The sequence below is a fragment of the Mustela putorius genome, unplaced genomic scaffold, assembly GCF_011764305.1.
Source record: "Mustela putorius furo isolate JIRA1106 unplaced genomic scaffold, ASM1176430v1.1 tig00003962_pilon_pilon_pilon, whole genome shotgun sequence".
Lineage (NCBI taxonomy): Eukaryota > Metazoa > Chordata > Mammalia > Carnivora > Mustelidae > Mustela > Mustela putorius.
Window position 1 is genome coordinate 4,742,476 of NW_025422106.1, and position 17,173 is coordinate 4,759,648.

The 17,173-nt window shown below is 44.9% G+C and overlaps 1 protein-coding gene across 1 annotated transcript; it reads right to left on the minus strand.

Moving 5' to 3' along the window:
- Positions 1–13,000: 13,000 nt before the first annotated feature.
- TOB1 (transducer of ERBB2, 1) lies at positions 13,001–17,151 on the minus strand. Its single transcript, XM_045070103.1, has 2 exons — positions 16,848–17,151; positions 13,001–14,936 (listed from the first exon to the last, which is right to left on the minus strand). The coding sequence occupies exon 2, from the start codon at positions 14,789–14,791 to the stop codon at positions 13,754–13,756; it is 1,038 nt and encodes a 345-aa protein (XP_044926038.1). The 5' UTR covers positions 14,792–14,936; positions 16,848–17,151; the 3' UTR covers positions 13,001–13,753.
- Between the last annotated feature and the right edge of the window lie 22 nt (positions 17,152–17,173).

A 17,173-nucleotide genomic window follows, 5' to 3' on the forward strand; every position in this document is an offset into this window, starting at 1 on the left:
ACCAGGGGACACTGGGTTTTTGCTTCCAGCTAAATGTGATGGAGAGGGGCGGCCCATGAGGAGGAGACGGTGGGAACTAGAGGCCACATTCTCTCATGGCATGGCACGTGCCCATGGCAGTTGCTGCCGCACGCCTCCCAAGAATTGGTTTACCAGTAAGTCAGTCACTCCACAGCTCTTCAGAGACCCATGCAGCAGCCGCCATCTTGTTTCCTGTGCGGAAGAGCTGACCGAAGGTCTAAGAGTTGTTTTGTTATGGTCATTGCTGCTCTAATTTAATCGCATAAAAGGGCACCATATATTTTAGGCCTCAGGGTTTCCAAATCTCCTTAGTGTCTAGGGTGGGTAGCAATGAGAAAAGGTCAGAGTGCTGGAAGGGCCTGGGCGCTTGAGTCAGACTGCCTGGGCTCACACACGGGCTGTCCCTGGACCTCAGCATCTTCATTTGCAAAATGGAATAATAATAGCAAAGTCAGTCCCGGGCCTGGCTGCTCCAGTTGGCTGTGGATACCAGCTATTTCTTGTTCCTGCCCATGGCTGGAGCAAGAACCTGGATGTGAGAACAGGCTCCTTTCCCCAAAGCTGCCCTTGGACAGCAAAGTAAGAACAGATGCACTCTCTTCTGCGGACAAAGGAAGAGTCCAGGATGAAGGCGGCTGGAGAGGAGGGGAGAAAAGAAAGAAGGAGAGAGAGAGACTCTAGGTTGTGCAGCCAGAGACCAGAAAGCAGAAACAAAGTTTAGTAATGGTGTTGAGTAATGGTGTCCATGGAGGCCCTGGGAGCGTTTCCCAATCCTTCATTCCTGGCTTCAGAACCTCAGGGCATGGAGCTGGGCTCTCACCGACCTCCTGTCTCAAGCATCACCCCCCATCCCAATGCACCACAAGGGGCAACAGAATAGAAGGGGGTGCAACAGAATAGAAGAGTAAAGGCCGTGGAGTCTTGATGTGACCAAATGACTCAGACTTGAAGCAATCCTTACAATCATCACAACCAACAATTTCACCTCATGACCCTAAGAAGGGGAAAACACTGGTCTTCCTGGATGAACAGAATGCAGCCTTAGGGACACTTACACACCTGGTGACCCATGCCCTCCCCACCCCAGAAGGTGTTACCAATTAGATGCCTGGCGACAGGATGAGTCATCTCTGTCACTAAGCGTTAACAGCACCTAATATGTGCTCGTACAGTATCTCACTAAATCTTCACAATCTTCACAGTATCTCACTAAAGCTTCACAACCCTGGCAGGTGTGTATTATTTGCGCCCATTTAGTATTCTCTCCATTTCAGAGATGATGAAATTGAAGCTCACAGAGACTGAATCATTTGCCCAAGGCCCCTGGCCAAGCAGCAAACCAAGCCTAGGCCGGTGTATGTGACTCCAAAGCCCGTGCATTTAAGCATCAGGGCGCCTGGGTGGCCCGTTGGTTAAGTGTCTGCCTTTGGCTCAGGTCATCATCTCAGGGTCCTGGGATTGAGGCCCGCATCTGGCTTTGCTTCTCCCTTTGCCTCTCCCCCTGCTTGTGTTCTCTCTCTCTCAAAACAAATAAAATCTTTTTTTGTGAAGATTTTATTTACTTATTTATTTGACAGAGAAATCACAAGTAGGCAGAGAAGCAGGCAGAGAGAGAGGGGGAAGCAGGCTCCCCGCCGAGCAGAGAGCCCAATGCGGGGCTCCATTCCAGGACCCTGAGCTGAGCCGGAGGCAGACGCTTAACCCACTGAGGCACCCAGGCGCCCCAAAATAAATAAAATCTTAAAAAAAAATAAATGTACAGCATCTTCCAACACAGAACAGTGCCTATGGTTTTCTCTCACTTCTGCTTCCTCTCTTCTCCAGGCTAATCCACAGGTCAGTGTCACTGCGTAGGATTCTCCTGCAAGTGCATGTCTTAAGGCCAGCTGTCCTCTGCTAAGAAGGCTGAGCCCATGCCCTTGAGGCTAAGCCACAGGAAGGTGGGGGGAGCACAAGGGGTTCAAGCCCCATCTCACAGAAGAGTAGAGAGTTCCGGTGATTCCCTACAGGGAAGAGGATTAGGTTTAATGCGCTCTGTATCTTACATAATCCACACACTGCCTGTAACAAGCAGGACTTTTCAGATAGGAGATCTGAGGATGAGTAGGTTTAGCAGGACATGGCTATTCAAGGGTGCGTTGGGATTCAGTTCAAAGTGTTCCTCCAAAGCCCATTTTCTTTCTTGCGCAGGGTTACTGGGAATAATTTTATTTGGAGGCTTAATGAGGCCTCTACACTACTCTAGAAAATTCTTACTTAGTTCTTAGCAGTTACCAAGGATTCTGTAGGGGAAATTGAGGGGCCCAGGCCTCCGTCCCTGCTGGGGAAAGTAGGGTGAGACAGGGATCAGACACTGGTGTTTTCTGTTTCAAAGCAAGATACATCCTCCTTTTAGAGAAGTGAGGCTCTCTGAACATCTCAGGTCACGTGAAGGGGTTTGGCCAGGTTGCAGCAGTATTTTCAGAGGATGACAGAGTGCTCAGCCACAAAGGAAGCCCGGGGGAGCCTGGGGGACCCTGGGGAAGGGCATTACCCAGGGAAAGTGACCCAGGAGAAAAGTTATTTGGGGCTGTTCATTTCTGGCTTGGATTTATATTAAGCTTTTTCTTCAAAGCCCCATTCTTTGATTTATGCTCAAACTGGAAGATACTGTAAGCGTCCAAAAAGCCAAACTGGAAAACGGAACCGTTGAGCTCTGAAAAGACTGGTTCCCTTGGCTAGGAGTAGAGTGTGGTGATGGCAGACAGCAGGTGGGAGTGCCCGGGGGTATCTGAGTTTCTGCAGTGAACACGTGCATTCCACCAACACCAGCTTCTGGGAGGGTGTTACCTGCTGTGAACCCTGATACTTAACAGAGTTTTGTCTCTAAAGGTAGGAACACATGGGGCGCCTGGGTGGCTCAGTGGGTTAAAGCCTCTGCCTTCGGCTCAGGTCATGATCCCAGGGTCATGGGATCGAGCCCCGCATCGGGCTCTCTGCTCAGCGGGTAGCCTGCTTCCTCATCTCTCTCTGCCTGCTTCTCTGCCTACTTGTGATCTCTGTCTGTCAAATAAATAAATAAAATCTTTAAAAAAAAAAAAAAAAAAAAAAAAAATAAAGGTAGGAACACAAATGCAATGACCCCTAGAGGGAGCTTCTAGCCTGAGGAGGTTTCCAGGATAAGCATCTTGAGAAGATAATAAAAAGAACCGCCCCTCCCGGGCTGCCGCTGACCACCACCCCTCCCTCCCTTGGACTTCTTACCTAATGTCCCCATCCCACCCTTGGGCTTGATGAACAGAGTTCTAAACCAGCTCTCTCTCACAGTGTCTTTCTGTTCAAAACTCAGAACAATTAAAAAAAAATTAAAATACCCAAAGTCCAAGGGAGTAATGGGTTGGCAGCCGAGCCTCTCGTTCTGGTTTCCTCGGCTTTTTCCCTCAAGGGTTAGCACACATTCTTCCCACTGTGGACACATCCGATGGAGAAAAAGAACCAGGACCAGGTTTTTCTGCCACTGAGGCTGGAACTGGGAGGGTCCACGGGCTTCCCTGCACGACCCCTTCTTCAAGTGGTAACTCCCCCTGCGATCTAGAATCCCTCAGACAGGCACATGCACTCCTTTTTTTGTTCATACCTCCACATTCTCCTGTGTCTGGTCGTTAGGGCATGTGGGTTATCTTTCCTTAGAACGTAAGCTGCTTGAAAGGTCCTAAAGGTTTCTATGCATCACCACGAGTTCCTAATCCAGTAGATACTCAATAAATGTACTGAGTGGTTGACACGGGGATTGGTTCAAATGTTATCTCCCTCTGTCTGAGGCAATCCAGGGACCTGAGTGGAATCTGACCCCAGAGCAGCTACTGAGTCAGCCTCACCCTTGTGCCGCCCTAAGTAGGAGGAAAACCGAGGACTGTAGACCTCGGGTGTGGGTAGTGCCGGTGGTGATTTTCTGCAGAATCTGAGTGCCCAGACGGCAGCAGTGATGTGGATAAACACTACCAGCCCGTGACCCTCCAGTTCTCACAGTCTCTTCCACTGGACTTTCGCAGCACAGGCGATATTAAAATGAGGTGGGGCCTGCTGAGCAAACCACCCTTTAGGACCACACTGGGCGTGCCCAGGGAGCTCCGTGCAAAGTGCATTTTGGATAACGTTCCCTGAGTAATTGAGGGCCATGCAGGGTAATGGGGAAGGACTGAAGACTTTGGAAACAGAATCCCACAGCTCAAGTCCTGGCTCCCCTAGCCATATCCATCACAAGCTCCCTGCTTCCATTTCTTTATGTATAAATGCGGGAAACAGCACAGCCTTCAGAGGGCTCTTGTGAAATTATAGGAGTTGAAACGTACAAGTGTTTAGAACACTATCTAGCACGTAGTAAATACTACAAAGCGTTGGTTGTTATTACTGAGCTTCTGACTTTGGTTGTTCCCTCTGGACTCCTGCCGAGTCCAGATAATGCCAAAGTCATGATCACTCAAAGAGGCAGCATGCAAGGTACCGGTACAGCCACCCTCCTTCCAAGTCTGGAAAAAAACCCACACAGCTGTCAGGAAAGTGGTGTGTCCGCACTAGGGGTATTGTCCTGGGTCTCCGGACTTCTGCAAAGCCTCCACTAAGGGGAACTGATCTCCAGGACAAGTCCCAATGCGCGGTATACAGAGGCTCCCCCTGCCCTCTTCTCTCCCCTTTCCCAGATCCTGTTGGAGGGACAGATAGAGGAGACACACCCTCGTGTGTCCTCACAGACCACCTGCTGCCAGATCCTTCTCCTCAGGCAGAGGCTCCTGGGGGACGTAAGGTCTCACCTCCATCTGTCTATTCCCTTTACACAGAATCCAAAAAGTTCTTTGAACTTTTGTGGCTCAGATAATAAACAAGTCTCCTCCCAAAAAACATTTCTTCCTAAGCTACAAAAGAAAATAAACAAAAAACAAAAGAAGTTTCTCCCACTCTATCACAGAATTCAGAAAGATGACATGTCCCAGGTAAGATTCTTTTTTTTTTTTTTTAAGATTTTATTTATTTGACAGAGAGAGAGATCACAAGTAGGCAGAGAGGCAGGCAGAGAGAGGGGGAAGCAGGCTCCCTGCTGAGCAGAGAGCCCGATGTGGGGCTCGATGTGGGGTTCTATGTGGGGCTGATCCCAGGACTCTGGGATCATGACCTGAGCGGGAGGCAGAGGCTTTAACCCACTGAGCCACCCAGGCGTCCCCCATGTAAGATTCTTTATAGCCCTCTGAAAACTGGGTAGTTCCTCTGGTGACACCTCAGTTTCTAGAAAGAGTGCCCAGGGACTGCAGCTGTCTTAAGCTTTGGACTGAAGTGGTTTGGAGATCCCATCACGTTTCCTGGAAATGGAAAGGAGTTAGCAGAAAGGAAGCCACTGGAGCTCCACTGGAACTTCCCAAGTTCACAAGTAGTTTAAAAGACACAGAGTGTTCTTTTTGGGAACAGAGCTCTGGGGTCAGTAGGCAAGATCTGGATAATCAGAGTGGGAAAAGACCAGGCGTGCCCATTACAGAACAAATCAAAATCCAACCTTCATCCTTTCTAGCAATGAACTAACTGATGGATGGTTGGGGTGGGGGGTGGGGTAGCATGGAAAAGCCAACTGAAAGGGGCACCTGCATGTAGAGGAGGGGACGTGTCCAGAATGACCAAGCTGGTGTCATGGAGCATCCGGGCTAAAACGGACAACGTGACTCCATTTCATAACCCATACCGACAGAAGGGATAATCCAACATTCCCTTCCATCAGTATCCAGAAGGCATCAATTTATACCCATTTGCTATAAACCAACCTAGCGTGCTGCCATGTCCATGCTTGTCACATTTCTTCCCGCATGCTCCAGAAGGGGCCATGGCGCCATGCTCCCCCAGCTCTCTCCACAGTGCTCAGGAAGGAAAAGGAAGCTCCAGATCTGTACAAGGGCACACGGAGCCCCAGTGTTTGAAACCGGCTGCAACCTGGTGGCTGGGAAGGAAGCTTATGTTTAGTTTTAACATTAGTACCTGAAAACCATAAAAGTAAGGTCTAGCTTATTTGGTAAATGTGGTTTTTCCACAATTATCTTTGAAAGACTTGGGTGTATAGACAGAAGGGAAGGGACCTACAATATATGCCAAGGTTTGTCTAAAAATATTTTACACCTGTTCTCTGTTCTGCACAGTGGTCATATTTTATCAGTGAAGTAAAGTACTCATAATGCCAGGCAGAATGTGTTTTTCCTTCCAAGTTCTCAATGTTTTTCCCTTCTGTAAAGCAAACCTCCTCTTCTTTTCTACCTGCACTAAAATAAAGCTAGCACCATTCTCTGTAGTAGGACACACCTCTCACCAGAGCTACCTTTAACTCCTATGCCCGGGCCAGTGTTGTTTAAATAGCAACCACCATTTCAATACTTTTCACAACAGCATGGACACTTCGGCCACGTTTTTGGCTGCTCTCAAAAGGAACGTTAACTTGTGTTCTGGGTTTAAATCAACTTGCTGATTGGATGAAAAAGAATGCTGAAACACGGTTTCCCCACCAGTGCCTCAAAACCAGATACACACACTCAGTGCTATTTATCACTGAAACATGGATAGAGTAGCTTTTAGGATATTGCTGTAGAGTTTTTAATTCTCCGTGGATGCAAATAACAGCCTGGACAACAAAATGTCACGATAACAAAGGTGGTTGGGGGTCTGCATTTACATTTCTGATTTCAAAGGTCAACAAACTGAGGGTCAAAGTCTGGACTTGATGGCTTCTAACTACTGTAAACCCCTGAGAACATATGTTCCATGACCTCATTGACAGCTCTTCATAGCTAGGGGTTTAGCACCTCCCGAACTGCCTAGGGAAATACACAGAACCCACCCTACCCATTCTGCAGATGAAGAAACTGAGTCATCAGAGCCAGATCACTTACTATGCTTAAGGAAGGAATTAGACTCCCTTTCAAATAGCCTCCACACAAGAACTGTCCCCTCACAGTTTTCTTCTAGGATTTGTGAGGTGATCTCAAAGCTCCACTTATGGGTTCTATATAAAGCAAGTCTTCTAAAATATAAATCTTAAACCCCAAATACTAAGAAATGGTTAGTAGACATTTACTACTTCACATTCCATTAAAAAGATGACTTTTAGCCCAAGCTAAAGTTCAAAAGGCCCAGACAAGGGTTCAGCAAATACTTGGTCCAATCAAATTCTAACTACCTCCAAATCTAAAAGATTGGCACCCAGTATAACAAGATTTAATCCACATCGAAACTACCAAAATTATTCGGAGCCATTAAAAAATGGGTTCTTCTGTTTACTGTGCAGTTTTTGTTTTGTTTTTTGAGATTTATCTGAGAGAGAGAGAAAGTGTGTGTGTGTGTTTGTGTGTGTGTGTGTAGGGAGAAGCAGCGGGAGAGGGACAAACAGATTCCACACTGAGCACAGAGCCTGACTTGAGGCTCTATCCCATGACCCTGAGATCATAATTTAAGCCCAGCCAAGAGCTGGACACCTAACCTACCCAGCCACCCAGGTGCCCCCACTGTGCAGTGTATACATGTCCCCAGACTCATAGCAACACCAATGGGAATGTGAGTTCACCCACAATAGCTATGCTTTTAAAATGTGACTTTTTAAACCAAAATTTATTTTTATTTTTTTCAAGGAAGGCTTTCAGAACCAGTTTGAAATAAGAGGTCATTTGACGTCCTTAATGTTAGAAGACCATGTATCACATCTATACATACAGAAATCATGTATTTTCAAGTAACTTAGAAACAGATCATAGGTACTAGGGAACACATTGCTGGAAGACTATTTTGGTGACTGACTTGACCTTTCCTTTTGGTGTTTATCAATAGCACAGGTGAGAAATGTATGTGAAAACAGCTCTAGGAGGCCAACAATTACAATTTTACTTAGAAGGAATGGGGCCACTAAGTCTACAGTCCTGATTGTCAGAGGGAATCATGCAGTGGTTCTAAAAGGAGAGAAGTAATTTACACAATTGAATTAAGAAAATCAACAGAATTAAAGCACTGACTGAATGATTTCTATAAACATTTCCATGTGGCCACCAGAAATATAAAAGATCTCCCCCAATATATCATCATGACTTCTAAGCATGGCCAAGAGCCTCTCCCATTAGGCTCTTCTCACAAACGCTCCTGTAGATTTTACCAGTCATGTGGCTAATACATCAAAAATAGTCTTATTCCCCGGACTTCAAACCAGAAGAACAACTAATCCCAGGGAACAAAGCATTGACTTGAAGAGCATAAACTCTGGAAGTTTACTGAGTTGGAATTCCAAGTCTGCCACTTACTGGCCATACAATTGTGGGTGAGTTAACTGTCTGAGCTCCCCTTCTGTAAACTGTGTTGGAACTGTGCATGGTACATAGTAAGTGCTGTGTGAGTATTTGTTAACCAAATGATTAAAAGCATTTCTTTAAAAACGGCTTTAATGGAAGTGTTGGACTAATTTTCCAGTTATATGCACAGATATCAATCTAAGTTTCATTAAACATGAAGATAGTATCTTCCTAAACTCCTATCAAAAAACAAAAACAAAAACAAAACAAAAGAGGGGCACCTGGGTGGCTCAGTGGGTTAAAGCCTCTACCTTCAGCTCAGGTCATGATCCCAGGGACCTGGGATTGAGCCCCACATCGAGCCCCACATCGGGTTCCCTGCTAAACCGGAAGCCTGCTTCTCTCCCTCTCCCACTGCCCCTGCTTGTGTCCCCTCTCTCGCTGTGTTTCTCTCTGTCATATAAATAAATAAAATCCTCTCCTGGGACAAAGAATACATTATACGTTAATAAAAATAAAAAATTTTTTAAAATTAAATACTTTCAACAACACTAAATAAATAAATACAATCTTTTTTTAAAAAATGCATGTAAGCCATGTATATGAGAATGAAATTAACCCAACACAGAACATTTTAAACTCAGGGCACCTTTAATTTCACCTTCAAAAACTAAGAAGTTAATCACAGTAAATAAAGATTATCATTATTTTTAAGGGGGTATTTTGACTGAAGGCCTACATTTGTTATCTAATATAGGTTGAAGCTATTCAAAGGAGATTTGACAATATACCTGATTTTAGAGAAGATGGTCAGTAAAGGAATATTTGAAACCCAGAGAGCTACTTTTTATTTTTTTAAATTTTTTTTTCAAAGGACCATTTAAAGAAAGAAGAAGCCTTTTTTACTCTTTGTTTCTTTAGAAGAACATTTTAAGTCAAACTAGCAATGTATAAGAGCTACTTTTTAGTACCAACTTATTCACTCATCAACAACCTATGCCATCTGTAAGGCAGTATTTGGGACACCAGGATCGGGCTGCCGTAGTGTCCATATTTACAGAAGTGAAAACAATGGGAAAGACCTATGAAGATAATTAACTCATCAGGGGCACCTGGCTAGCTCAGACAGTAGTACATGTTACTCCTGATCTCAGGGCTGCTGGGTTTAGAGATTACTTAAAAATAAAATCTTAAAAAAAAAAAAAAAAAAAAAAAAGATAACTCATCAAATCATCAACCAAAACATTTTCCACAAAGGAACCAAAACATGGTAGCAGAGTGAGAAGCAAAAGATTTGGGGCCAAGATATAAATAAGCTTTTCTAAGGCTCTATTAAGGAGTGCTAAGCAAATCACCTTTTGACTCTTTTTTTTTTTTTTTTAAGATTTTAAAAAAAATTGTATTGGACAGAGAGAAAGAGAGATCACAAGTAGGCAGAGAGGCAGGCAGAGAGAGGGAGGGAAGCAGGCTCCCTGCAAGCAGACAGCCCTACGCGGGGCTGGATCCTGGGATGCTGGGCTCAATGCCAGGACCCTGAGGTCATGACCCAAGCGAAAGGCAGAGGCTTAACCCACTAGGCCACCCAGGTGCCCCACACCTTTTGACTCTTAACTACAGGAAAGAAACTGAGGGCTTCTGGAGGGGAGGTAGGTGGGTTATGGGGTAACTGGGTGACAGGCATTAAGGACAGCGTGTCATGTGATGAGCACTGGGTGTTATATGGAACTGATGAATTCCTGAATGCTACTGAAACTAATCTGAAACTAATGATGCACTTTATGTTGGCGAATTGAATTTAAATTAAAAAAAAAAAAGCAGCACCTTTTAAAAACATTTCCATTCCTGAGGATGCTTCGCTAGCTCACTCAGTAGTGGAGCTTATGACTCTTGATCTCAGGGTTGTGAGTTCGAGCCCCACGTTGGGTGTAGAAATTACTGAAAAGTAAAATCTTAAGAAGAAAAATTCCCATTCCTGGGCTAAAATCAAAAAACACATGAAACAAGTGTTGGCACATATGTGGAGAAAGGGGAAGCCTCATGGTGGGAATGTAAACTGGTGCAGCAACTCTGTAAAACAGTATGGAGTTTCCTCAAGTTAAAAATAGAACTACCCTATGATTCAGCAATTGCATTACTAGCTATCTATCCAAAGAATACAAAGTCAAAGGGATACGTGCACCCTGACTTTTATAGCAGCATTATCTATAGTAGCCAAATTATGGAAACAGCTCAAGTGTCCATCGATTGAGGAACGGATACACACACACACACACACACACACACACACACACAAACACAAAATATGGAATGTAATTCCTCCATAAAAAGAAAGAAACCTTGCCATGTGCAACGACAAACATAGAGCTAGAGTATAATGTTAAGTGAAAGAACTCAGTCCTGAGAAAGACAAAGATGATGTGATTTCACTCATATGTGGAATTTAAGAAGCAGAACAAAGGGGGAAAAAAGAGACAAATCAAAGAACAGACAGACTCTACTTAACTGTAGAGAGCAAACTGATGATTATCAGAGGGGGGATGCAGGGTATCGGATAGATGAAATAATCGATGGGAATTACTGGTGATAAGTACCAGTAATGTATGCAAATGTTGAGTCCCTGTATTGTACACCTGAACCTACTAATTCACTGTATGTTAACTGGAAATAAAACTTTTAAAACACCTTCCTAATGAGCAAAAAGGACATGAAAACAGTTCATTCTTTAAAAAAAAAGTCCTCAAGGGGTGCCTGGGTGGCTCAGTGGGTTAAGGCCTCTCTGCCTTCAGCTCTGGTCATGATCCCAGGATTCTGGGATCGAGTCCCACATCGGGCTCTCTGCTTAGCAGGAAGCCTGCTTCCTCCTCTCTAGCTCTGCCTGCCTCTCTGCCTACTTGTGATCTCTGTCAAATAAATAAATAAAATCCTTTAAAAAAAAAAAAAAGTCCTCAAGAATACCAAGCTCTAATTAAATGGATTTTTTTGAAACCGAACAAGATTCAAGCACCAAGCCAACAAACATAGCAATATGACATTTCTCCAATCTTTTGGCACTATGCACATCCCTAAGACGTGGAGGATATTCATATTTACATTAAGGTCAATTGTTTAAAATCTGATTGTATTAGTGTTCCAGACTGTTACAAATTCTGTTGTGTACCTACTAGCTAGCTGCTTTAATTCTGATTTTCAGAAAGAGCATGTTGTCTTTCTAAAAAGGCAATTATGGGATGCCTGGGTGGCTCAGTGGGTTAAGCCGCTGCCTTCGGCTCAGGTCATGATCTCGGGGTCCTGGGATCGAGTCCCGCTTGGGGCTCTCTGCTCAGCAGGGAGCCTGCTTCCCTCTCTCTGCCTGCCTCTCCATCTACTTGTGATTTCTCTCTGTCAAATAAATAAAATCTTTTAAAAATAAATAAATAAATAAATAAATAAATAAAAAGGCAATTATCTGTTAAGCCTATGATAACTTCACCCCGAAGTCTCTAGCAGAAACTAGTGCTTAAAACCATTATGATCGTTCTTACAGCCATTCAGACTTGGGGATCACAAAAGCACATAATTGATAATGCTGGCAGACCAGCTCTCTGCCTGTTACACTCACTATCCCAGTACTTCTTCATAGCCTCATTCTGTCCACTCAAGGACAAAGGCCTCACCATGGAGTGGATGAACAACTCAGCTCGGTTATTCCCAGTGCTTGTTTCCTTAAAACTTTTTACTGCTCTAAACTGCATGGATAGCAGACAAAAGGCTTTTGTACACTGGTGTCCAAAAAACTCATTTAAGACCAAATTTATTTCACCAGTATCCTAGACAGTGCTGGTTCCTTACCATAAATGTAGTTTCCTTCCAATTCCAGGCAATTTTCTCACCCATACTATGTCAACACTACCAATGGACATTTAAACAGTGACTCATTTTACTTTAAAAATAGTTGTCTCCTACTTCCAACTCATCACTTTTTAAAAATTCCATCCCTACCAGGCCACTACAATTTGACACATTACAGGTGAGTAACCTCTGAACCTTCCCCTCTTCTCCCAAAGCAGCAGGTTGGCAGAACAATTGTATTTAAAAAAGAAAGAAAAACTTTCTTACTGGGAAAACACACACAAATACCAACATTTAGCACCATATCCTGAGCAGATTTTGATCATAAATTCTCCAGCTAAATATGACTGAACTTTAAGTGTAAGGATTAGTAAACAGACCTAATCTTTTTAAATTAGTTAGGTCGGCGGCTTTGTCCTAGCAAGGTTTCTGAGCTATTCATCTCCCATGCAGAAACAGAAAACCGATCCAGTGGTCTCCCCATATACATTTCAAATAAATCCTCTCTGGTTACAGGAGTAAATTTCATCATCGGACTTTTAGATGTCAGCACAACACAATTTAACACATGCTGTAAAACACGGTTGCCTAGACTTAGTCTAACCATTCCTTTCACAGGGAGACAGATGTGGGCTGAATCAAGTCGTTTAAAAATATGTAAATAAAGCCATCCCAAGCATTGGTCAGGCTGCGCTGTTTTGACAAGATGTTGTACGTGGCCAACTGCTACTATCTGGTGCAGTACAATGGCTTTTCCACCACTACTTCGTGATTCTGGGAGTCAGACCTCTCGGCAACCACTAGCATTTACATCGTAATTCCAGAGGGAGCTCCTGGCCAAGGCTTCAAAACAAAGACCACGATAAGCGTTTTTAATTTTAAAGAATTTTAATACAAACTTAATATAAACTATTTCAGTCCCTCTTAACATGTAAGACACTGACTCAAAATACTTTTATACCGTTTTTTTCAAGTATTGCACAATATAGGTACAAAATTAATATTTACGATTACATTTTCTTCCATAATATATAGCAAAAATCTTTAAACCTTTAACAGAAAATACATTTTTTTGAAAAAGCAAATATTCGTACATTTTAATTCCACCACTAAAGGAATATCCTGTACACAATTTTGAGAATAGTTGATGTCTTTAAGATGGATATTTTACAATTTCAGTAAAAAAAATACATGAAGCTGCTGCTGTCACAGGTCACTGTAGTAAAAAGATATAAATGCAATACCGTGTCGTAGAAACAATATATATATCCTCTGATATTTTACAAACTTTGTACTAAATTAAATTATACAATTAGAAAAGACCAATAAACCCACTTATTAGTGCCAATTTTTTATAAAAAAAAAAATCAGCCATGTCCTTGCTATATCTTAAATACTGTAAGAGGCCATATCTGAGCGTATACTTTAAAATATACAGTCAGTATAAAATAACTTTGTGCTTGGTTGGCAAATGAAAAATGATGCAGGTTTTATTTTTGTAACCAAGCTTGAATGTATCCTTACTATAAGCTTAAAAAAAAAAAAATCTCAAGGAGGTGAAAAAAAATCCCCCTTGGGCCCGTGCCTTTTAACTTGTAGGATTCTTTTTTTTTTTTCCTTTTTTAGTTAGCCATGACAGGCTGGAATTGCTGGTTAGAATACTGCATGTTATTTAAGCTAAAATTCAAGCCATCTACAAAAGACTTCTCGTTGAGGCCTCCATAGGCCGCAAACACATCAAAGGCATTACTGTACTGGAGAGGACTGAGGTTTAGGGGGCTGTCACCTGGGAACATTCCATTGGTACTACTACCTTGACCCTGCATGTTAGGAAAAATAAATTCCTTGGCATTGGGAGAAAGAGCAGAGGCTTTCTGCTGCGGCTGCGGCTGCGGTGGCGGCGGCGGCGGCGGTGGCTGGGAGGGCTGCTGCTGCTGCTGGGGCTGCTGCTGGCTGCCCAGGCCGAGCCCGTACAGAGAGTGCATTGAGGAAGAGATGGCTTTCTGCTTCAAGAGGTCATTCACATTCAAGCCGAGGTTGATAGGAGAAGTACGTGCAACCTTGTTGCTGCGGCCACTATTCTTCATTTTGGTAGAGCCAAACTTGGTGGCAGCAAAAGTGGCAGTGGTAAAGGTTAAAGGCTGAGTGGACCGGGGCATGAAGGTAGGGCTTACAGCAGCAGAGTGACCAAAGGGAGGCGACGGAGAGCTGGACACTGATGAGGCTGGGTCACTGATGGGCATAAAAACCTGGGCCTCTGGGTTAAAGCTGTTTTTGATCTCCTTATCCAACTCACATCCATTTTCATTATTATCATCCACATAAAGCACCTTCACTGGTCCCTTTTCACCAATTTGGTAGGAAACCTCAAATGGGTCGATCCAAACACTAAGATCCTGTGGCAGATTGCCACGAACATCATCAATGTCCAAACCACTCTCTTTGGATGCTTGTTCAATCACTGGGTCCACTTTCTCCCCTATGTGTATACATCTAAACCCTGATCCTTTGTATGGCTTTTCAGGATACCAGTGCCCTTCATATTTCTTCTTAAGAAGTCTTTCAAGCTCTTCACCAAAAATGTTGACACGTCTCCTGGGAAGCTTATTGTACAAGTATGAAATAATAAAATTTAGTGCTACTTGGATTTCAAGCTGCATAGCTGCTATGCCACAAAGTGAGATTTGTGTTTCAACTTCCCCCCACACACGCACACAAAAGTGTTCAGTTTGTGGCAGAGAAACAAATTTTCATTCAAAGTGCTGGTACTTTGTAGATTATCCTTCACCTTCAGTGGTCTTGCTCCTTAAAGAAAAACAAAACAAAACAAAAACAAACATGTCCAAATAAGAGAAATCTAAGTCCCACAACCTCTTCTTACCCCCAGAGTAATTTTACTTTTGAAAAAAGTCTAACAGGCTGAAAGTCAGAAAAATAAAATCAGCACAAAATAAAGGAACATACAATAGAAAATTGTTTATTAAAGTTCAAAATCTCACAGGACAATTTGGGATTTACAGTTAAAACAATGTATTTAAAATCCTATTATTTACTTCTTTTTTTCTGAATACAACTCTAAAAATAGATAGATATAGATATATATCTGTATCTATATATCTCCAGCATATGCAGTGTGTTTCTTCCCTCAGTTCTCAAAAGAATATTTATTGGAAACTCTACTCCGCACACCCATCCACCTACCTCCACACACATTTATACCAGTTTTAGAAAGCGATCATATTCCTATTCACTAATTTAGGAGTGAATTCTGTATTTCAGTTCATCCTGTATATATGCTCCTTAGATCTGCACTATCATTAAACCTTCAGACACTGGAGAAGTTAGGAAAATTAATTTCCAAAGTACATGTTGCTAAAATTAAAAATACTAAATGCTAAATGAATTGCCATCCTAGTGAAGGATAATTATGAACCAAATTATCCTACATAGCTGCCGTCTTAAATACACATATAAGGGCATACAATGTAATAATCGAGCTTCTCTCTTCTTTTCAGTGTGTATTTTTCAAAATCAGAAAATACCTCTTTGGCAGCAAATGTAACAAAGGCAACAATTAATTTCAAAACTCTATTGATTCTTCTCTTTAAAGGCCAGGGTTTCTGAGTTCTATTCTGATTTTCAAAACCACCTCCCTCCTTCACGATAAGAGGACCGCCGGAGAGGCTTGTACGATAAGGTCGACCTTTAAACGTTTGCTGGATCAGCACTGGGTGGGGATAAGAAAAGATCAAGGGCAAACAGAAGATATTTGCAAAAGGGATCTATTTGTACACTGAGGTTGATTTACAAGGACGTTTTAAAAATCAAGTTGGTATTAATCCATCTGTTCCATTTTCCATATTCGTGGTGACAAAGGGAAAAGGATCCCTGGCTGCCCTCAAACTACACTTTGCAAGCTCGAAGCCTGAGCGCCGGCAGAGGCAGCTGATTTAGCCAAAACGCTTGACGGTGCCACCGAGCGAAATTCAGGCTCCGCCGAAGGTAGTTTTAAAGCAACGCCTTAAGACAGGAGTGTGAAGAATTACATAAACAGCCAGTTGGGTCTCATTAGATTTCTGCTCACAGCCCTCGGAGCCCAAGCGCTGGAGCAGCAGCAGCAAGAGGAGGAGGAGGAGGAGGAGGAGGAGGAGGAGGAGGAGGAGGAGACGGAGAGGGGAGAGGAGAGTACAAGTCTCCTCCAAAAAGAGGGAGGAGGAGGAAGGCCACGAGAAATGGCAAAGCAACTACTCGGGGCCGGGCACCGGGCAGGTCGGGGCGCCCGCAGCTCCGGGTCAGCCGCTCCCCTCCCCCCGCCGTAACCTGACCCGCCGCTCCCGCTCCCGCCCCCCGCCCGAGGCTCCTGGGACCCGGCCAGAGCCCGGGGAGCACCGGCTCCCCCGCACCCTTTTCGGTCCCGGCGGCCACCAGCCCCGCGGACCCCGCGGTCTCCCTCGAGCTCGCCGCTCCTCCCCGGCGCCCCGACCCCCGGTTCCCGGTCAGCTCGGCCAGGGCAGCCCTTCCCCGTTTACCCTCCCGGCCCCGGCCGAGCCCGACGCGCCTGCCGGCCCCGCCTCCAGGTCCCGGGCGCGCTGGGGGCCCTCGGAGCCGCTCCTCTCTGCGCCCGGGCCGCGAATCCGCCGTCCCCGAGGGCCCGGAGCTCGACGCCGCCGGAGCCCCTCGGTCCCCGGACCCCGCCCGCCGCGACTCGATACTTACGGGCTGCTTCCACCACAGAGCCGGCCGCGGGGCGGGGGAGAGGGGGCGGCAGGGCGGGGGCTCGGGAGGATCGGCAGCGGCCAGCAGGCTGAATGCAAGACGGCGTCGCCGGGCGGAGGACGGGGGCCTCGGCGCGGGCCTCGGGAACTCGCCCCCTGGGGCTCGGGGTGACGGGGACAGGTCAGGCGAGCGCGCTCACTTCTCCACACAGCCCGGTGCCCGGCCCAGCATCCCCGTAGTACGACCACTGCGCGCCGGGCCAGAGCTTCGCTCCTTCTGCCGCGGCGCGCCCCCCGCCTCTCGTTTTATAGTCTCCTCCCCGCCCC

Coding starts and splice junctions, on each gene's coding strand:
- TOB1 (XM_045070103.1), bottom strand. CDS start 14,791: ATGCAGCTTGAAATCCAAGTAGCACTAAATTTTATTATTTCATACTTG.